At 56.3% G+C, this 6,940-nt stretch overlaps 1 protein-coding gene across 1 annotated transcript; it reads left to right on the forward strand.

Moving 5' to 3' along the window:
• Window positions 1-168: 168 nt before the first annotated feature.
• LOC113214221 (glucose dehydrogenase [FAD, quinone]-like) lies at window positions 169-4,167 on the forward strand (the record flags this gene model as incomplete). Its single annotated transcript, XM_052276442.1, has 5 exons — window positions 169-637; window positions 723-1,021; window positions 1,923-2,094; window positions 2,181-2,480; window positions 2,801-4,167. Coding segments are annotated over 5 exons (1,736 nt in total), but the record flags the coding sequence as incomplete, so codon positions are not given.
• Between the last annotated feature and the right edge of the window lie 2,773 nt (window positions 4,168-6,940).

A 6,940-nucleotide genomic window follows, 5' to 3' on the forward strand; every position in this document is an offset into this window, starting at 1 on the left:
CCCCCCCCAACAAAAAGGGGTGAAAAAAAATCCTTCACGAAAACCAAACCTTTTCTTCAAAAATTCAGAAAATTTGTCCCAATTACCAACGCGACCTATTAATTTAGAGGTACCCCCTCGACGCCCTCCCTCCTCCCACTCGCTAACGCCCTCCCCTTCCTGCCCTAGGCGCGGTCCTGGCCAACAGGCTGTCCGAGGTGCCGCACTGGAACATCCTGCTGCTCGAGGCGGGCGGCCACGAGACGGAGATCTCGGACGTGCCCGTGCTGTCGCTGTACCTGCACAAGAGCAAGCTGGACTGGAAGTACCGGCCGCAGGCGCAGGAGACGGCCTGCCAGGCCATGATCGACAAACGCTGCTGCTGGACCAAGGGCAAGGTGATCGGCGGCTCCTCCGTACTCAACACCATGCTCTACATTCGAGGCAACAAGCGCGACTACAACCAGTGGGCCAGCATGGGCAACTACGGCTGGTCCTTCGACGAGGTGCTCCCCTACTTCAAGAAGAGCCAGGACCAGCGGAACCCGTACCTGGCCAAGTCGCCGTACCACGGCACCGGCGGCTACCTCACCGTCCAGGACAGCCCCTTCAACACGCCCCTCGGCGTGGCCTTCGTGCAGGCCGGCGAGGAGCTCGGGTAAGTGCGCTAGGGCTCAGATCATTTTACCAACATGCGAAACTCGGTAAAGCTCGCTCACACTGCGCCTTTGGGTGACCGGCAGGTACGACATCACGGACGTCAACGGCGAGCAGCAGACGGGCTTCGCGTTCTACCAGTACACGATGCGGCGCGGCTACCGCTGCTCCACGGCCAAGGCGTTCCTGCGGCCCGTGCGCCTGCGCCGCAACCTGCACGTGGCGCTCTGGGCGCACGCCACCAAGGTCCTCATCGAGCCCAACACCAAGCGCGCGTACGGCGTCGAGTTCATCCGGGACGGCGTCAAGAGGGTGGCGCTGGCGCGCCGCGAGGTCATCGTGTCGTCGGGCGCCGTCGCGTCGCCGCAGCTGCTCCTGCTGTCGGGTGAGTGTCGTCTGCGTGACTGGGACTGGGAGTGTTTGTCCAACGCAACGGACAGCTCGCGGGGCAAGGTGAGGCGGCGAGAGAGAGAGAGAGAGAGAGATGGCAAACCATCGTATGGTTGGCTCAGGGAGCACCATTAAATATGGTTGAGACAACAATGACGTGATGGAAACCATATTTTTGTTTTACACAACCACTATAATGTTGCATCAATCATATTGTATGGTGCTCCCTGAATTTACCATGCGATGGTCGCTACAGCCAAGCCCTTTTCTGGGTGAGAGGATGATGCCCCCAGCATCGCCATCTCTCTGTCGCACTCACTCATGCTCGGTCCGTCTCGCTCCCACTCGGACACAACATGTTCACCGGTGGCCGAGCACTGCACACCGACCCCGGTGCAGGCAGCTGGAGGCTGGAATGCCGGTCGGTGGCCAGTGCCAAGCGTTGCTAAACAGTGTTTTTTCTCACCATACTCCCCCATAAACACCAAAGTGGCGCATCGCACGCGACCAAAACATCTGCTCCAGCAATCGCACCATCTCGAGGTGGTGTGATCACACGCCCTCACATTACATTCGCTGTACTCTGTTCTGGAAATTTAGCTAAGTCACTCACCTGCATGTGAGTGAAAAAATTCACATCTCTGCAGGTGCGCGACAGAATTTCCAGACACCTGCAGATGTGTGAATAACCATTCACAGACTTTTCAATGGGTAAATGGCTACCTTTGCCAAGTGTGTGAATCTCTGTTCGCTCACCTACAAATGTGTTAATATTTGGTCGCACAATTGCATGTGTGTTAATTTTTTCACTCACCTGTAGGTTGGAGGTGAGTGACATTCATAAACTTTGATTCCCAATGTGCTCAACTCACTCCCCTTCCATGTCCGTTCTGCAGGCGTTGGAGACGCGCAACACCTCCAGGAGGTGGGTGTCCCACTGGTGCACCACCTGCCCGGCGTGGGGCAGAACCTGCAGGACCACATCGCGGCCGCCGGGCTCACCTTCCAGGTCGACTACCCCGTGTCGCTGGTCATGAACAGGCTGGTGAACATCAACTCAGCGCTCAGGTAACGTTCGCTGCCCTACTACCACTACTCTCCTGGTCACTTGTGCACCCACATGTAACGACACTTCCTGGGCGCTGGTCCTGCAGGTACGCCATCCTGGGTGACGGGCCGCTCACGTCCAGCGTGGGTCTGGAGGCTGTCGGCTTCTTCACCACCAAGTACGGCAACCAGACCGACGACTGGCCCGACATCGAGTTCATGTTGGTGTCCACGTCAGCCACCACGGACGGCGGCACGCAGGTCAAGAAGGCCCACGGGCTGACGGACGCGTTCTACAACGACTACTTCGCCCCGCTCAACAACAAGGACGTCTTCAGCGTCTGGCCCATGATCCTGCGACCCAAGAGCCGCGGCTACATCAAGCTGCGCAACAACGACCCGCTCAGGTGAGCCCTGAGAGTGTGGCCAACCAGTAACTAGTCATATCACCATCGTGACGCGATATCAAAATCAGATCACTCTCGTGCAGACTCCACTGCAAAAAGTATGTTCGTAGATATACAAAATAATTTGTAATAATTTACTATTTACAACATATGCTGTACTTGCACAACATCACAAACTTGATCGTCAATGGATATCAAGTCATTACAAAGTGCTCGTAAATTTACAATTGTAAACGTACGACACGTTTCATGGATTTTTTTCCTTTACCGGATACAACAGTAATTTCTCATAGCGTCTAACCTTACGTGGTCTGCCCCAGGTACCCGCTCATGGTGCACAACTACCTCACCCACCCGGACGACATCCGCGTCATGCGCGAGGGCGTGAAGCAGGCCATCGCGCTGGGCGAGACCGCGGCCCTCAAACGCTTCGGGGCGCGCTTCTGGCGCAAGCTGGCGCCCGGCTGCAAGCACCTGCCCTTCTACACGGACGAGTACTGGGAGTGCTACGTGCGCCAGTACACGCTCACCATCTACCACCTGTCCGGCACCTGCAAGATGGGCCCCGCCTCCGACCCGGCCGCCGTCGTGGACCCCGAGCTGCGCGTGCACGGCATCAAGGGGCTCCGGGTGATAGACGCGTCCATCATGCCGAGGGTCACGTCGGGCAACATCAACGCGCCCACCATCATGGTGGCCGAGAAGGGCGCCGACATGATCAAGGCCCTGTGGCGCGACAGCCGCAGGCGCCGGCGGAGGCGGTCCGTCAGCTTCGACTCGGAGCACTGCACCAACTGCACCATCTTTGACCTCTGAGTCGTCGGCACCTGACACTCGTAGAAGTTCCTCATCGCGCACGTGCGTCGGTGAAAGCCCACGTGCGCCCGTGCACGTGTGCGTTTGAGCGTGCATGTGTGTGTGGGCGTGTGCACGCGCGTGCGCGCCCGCATGCCGAGGCACGCGCCAGGCCCTGCCAATGACACTCTCAGCTTGTGATATGTAGGATGGGCGGGGTCGCGCCCCGCGCAGACAGAATGTGTTGTTCCACACATCCCCGCGACTAACCGAGGCTAGTCACTCATCGAATTTGTGCGACGGGAGAGACTGGGTGGTTACTTTGTTCCTTCTACGTGACTCGCACATCCGAAGAGAAGCCCCCTGGCTTGCTTCGTCGAGCGCCTTTGTTGCAGGTCAACATGTCGTTATCAGTTATATTGTTGCAATTGTATTGTAAGGTTAAAACGTCGGCTTCGATGTCAATGTTGTTTAGTTTTCCCAAGTTTTTCGATTAAGAAATAAGTTTAAAAGGACCTAATCTACCTCGTTTTCATAGCAGGTACTTGATGAAAATGCTTCATAATCAAAACGGCTTTCATTCTTCTATTTTAATTTGTGTCTAGTTTAATGTACTTTTATACGTTGATAATTCAATTAATTTTAAAATGTTCATCATTTTGTCGTACACGAGATTGCCGAAATGCCTATGTGGACCAAAAGGGCCGTGTTTGTAGGGTTACCATATTTTTGCTCAAATCGTCATCGCAATACCACAAATGTATATTGTTCATTGCATTTAATATGTTACATCATGTGTCATTAGATAATAGGTCGTTATTTTCTAAGTACTGATATCCGGTTACGTGTTTAAAGATAATTAAATGTTATTTATTATGTTTTGAAAACAAAACGTTCTTTAACTCGATTTAACACCTTTCATCACCTGTCATACGCTCATCCCTGAACGGATTGGCTGCATCAAATTATAATGTAGGGTTTCGTTTCATCGAGGCAGTCGTGACAAACTTCCAGTTATGCTTTCCTCATTTTCTATCCTCTATAAAATTAAGTCCATCGCAAATGCTTGATAATAGCAGGAAAGTAGGTGGTTTCTTCGTGTGACTTCACTGGAACCTAGGGTGGAACAGCGAACAGCGGTATTGAGTGGGCGCCAGGGGCAGCCGCCTCCTGCTTTCAACGCTAAGAAGCGGCCTGAAGGTTAGAAAACCCTGTATGTAGCTTAATCTCTGAGAAGGGTTATCCATGCGATGCACCGCAAAGGCGGACGTTACGGAAAACCTCCCGAGTATGCCCCACTACAAAGCTGCCACGGCCCAAAAGGCAGAGGCCTGCTCGCCTGTTAGAGAGGACTGGCCGGCAGGCCCGTCCAGTTTGCTTCCAGGAGCACTCGGGGCTCCTAGCTGGAGGGCGGTCAATGAACAGCTCCAGGTCTCGAGCTCACGTCTCGCGCCGCGGCGGCAGCACGCTGGGTTGCCTAGTCCCGCGGCGCCCTGCACTCAAAGAACAGCCAGAGTGCGCTCCGAGTACACCGATCACGAACGGTATACACTAAGTACTCTGTCCTGATCTGAAGGCGCTATGGCACCTTTGAGTAGACCTGAATGAAGTTTCTCAGCAACATTAACAATTGTGTCAGGAACCATCCAGAAAAGAGCGTCTGTTACACACTGCTACAAAACTGCCAAGTTCAGCAGATGTAAGCTCTCATGGCACCTGATAGGTAGGCAACATCTTGCCTGCAGCGCATGCATGTACTGCGGGATGGCCTACCCCGAGCGTCGCAGGAGCCAAGGCTTCCGCAACTTGCCGCCGGAGGAAGAGTTTAAGAAAATCTGGCGTACTCTTCGGATGATCCCGAGGCAAACCCACAATGCAAGTGGAAGGTATGAGTGCAAAGTATCGCCCGATACAGAGGAGTTAAAGTATAGTTTGCAAGTCGACCAACTTCGTGTTCCACTGGTTCTCGAGGCGGCAGTTGGGTTGCCCACCCAGCACGGCGCCGACGCCAACAAGGTAGACAGGTAAGAGTATACGCGCCCTCGGCAGCGATACTCTCGGGAGCGAGGGGTATAACCACGCCTGGTCTAGGCCGGCGGACAGGTAGCGCCAGCATCGGCCGCGGATCGAACTCGAACGACAATGAAGGAGGGAATCAGTGGAAGGGAAAAAAAGGGGGTGCAGGAAATGCACAAAGAGGCGGGATATAAATGGCAAGAGTAATGAAACAAATAAATTAGGAATACCGTTGTAAAACCTAAGGCCAGCTATGAAAGAAATCTATAAAAAGCCAAAAACCAGCACTTCCAAAAGCATACAGAAATTTAACATTAAAACAGGCCCAAAGAAGCTAAGCATTTTTCCAAAAACCGACCTGCTAAAAGACAAAATCGACTTGACGTCGACATGTAAAAAATTAGCAAACAATCAGCCACGGCGTTTGGAGTGAGAGAAGGCAGAATATGCAAGGAAGTCTGGCTGAAGAAACGGGTGGGGGGATATAAAGAGGATTAGGAAGGTACAGAGAAAAGAGAGAGACCACAGGCCACACATCAGGCGCCACTTAGCACCTGCAAGAAGCGACGCGCGGCGACCGCATCATCTCCCTTCACCTCGGGTCCCGCCCCTCTGCCACAACACGTCACCGTCGAGTCGGCGCCCTTTCACTGCGGGCCGAGCCGCCGAGCCCAGAGCCGGGCCCAGCAGAGTCGAGCCGAAGTCGAGCCGAAGTCGAGCCGAGTCGAGCCGATCCAGGCCATACTCGCATCCAATTATTGCAACTTTCATAAAAACGAGTAAAGTTCGAGCCGGCAGCCATCCTGGGGCCAAGCTCGGCCCGCGGGCCCACCGCGCCGCCGTCGTGAGCGGCCGCACGTACTCCCTCGAGTGCGTCCCCGAGGGTCAGCCCGGCTGGGCGCGAACCCATGGCGTTATGGCGACACGGCGACGTAACCGAATCGGAGCCGCCTGCATATTATGGGCCGGGATACGCACGCCCCGCCGCCCCCAGCGCACGCGCACGCACGCAACGCGCACGCAACGCGCACGTACGTCTGTCCGTCCGTTTGCTGCGAATATTTCGCGCTGCACTCGCGCTGCTGGTCCGATTCGGTCCGGTGGCCGAGTGGGCCAAGCCAGTCGGCTGCGCCCGGCGCGGCACGGCACGGCGGGCGCGCTCGGGACTTCCCCGTAGGTTCCGCGCCGCGCACAAAGCTTTTAGGGGAGCGGCGGCGCGGCCGGGGAGCCCGGGCGCGGAATAGGAGCGCGCGGCATTTGAACTAAAACACACGAGGGGGAGCGTCGATCTGACCGTCATTTAGTACGACAGGACGAGCGGCGCCCGGTAAGGAGGTCCCCGACGGACCAGCAGGGAGCCACCGGCTCGGGCGGGGGCCGCCACCCCGGCTCAGTCAGTGAGAGCTGTTAGGTAACACTGACCAGCGCCGCGCCGGGCCGGGCCGGGCCGAGCCGCGCAGGCCGGCAGGTGCCGATCCCAGCCTGGCCCCCGCATCCCCAGCAGCGCCAGCAAGCCGGCCCCGCCGGCACAGGCCCAGGCCCAGGCCCAGGCCGTGTCCCGGCGGCTCCGTCAGCGCTGCTCCGCCTTGTTCACTTTCTTTGGCCGTGAGAGGAAACAGGGCTGGGCCGGGGCGGAGCAGAGCGGGGCG

This window comes from Frankliniella occidentalis, unplaced genomic scaffold (genome assembly GCF_000697945.3).
Source record: "Frankliniella occidentalis isolate FOCC.00 unplaced genomic scaffold, Focc_3.1 Scaffold2960, whole genome shotgun sequence".
Taxonomy (NCBI): domain Eukaryota; kingdom Metazoa; phylum Arthropoda; class Insecta; order Thysanoptera; family Thripidae; genus Frankliniella; species Frankliniella occidentalis.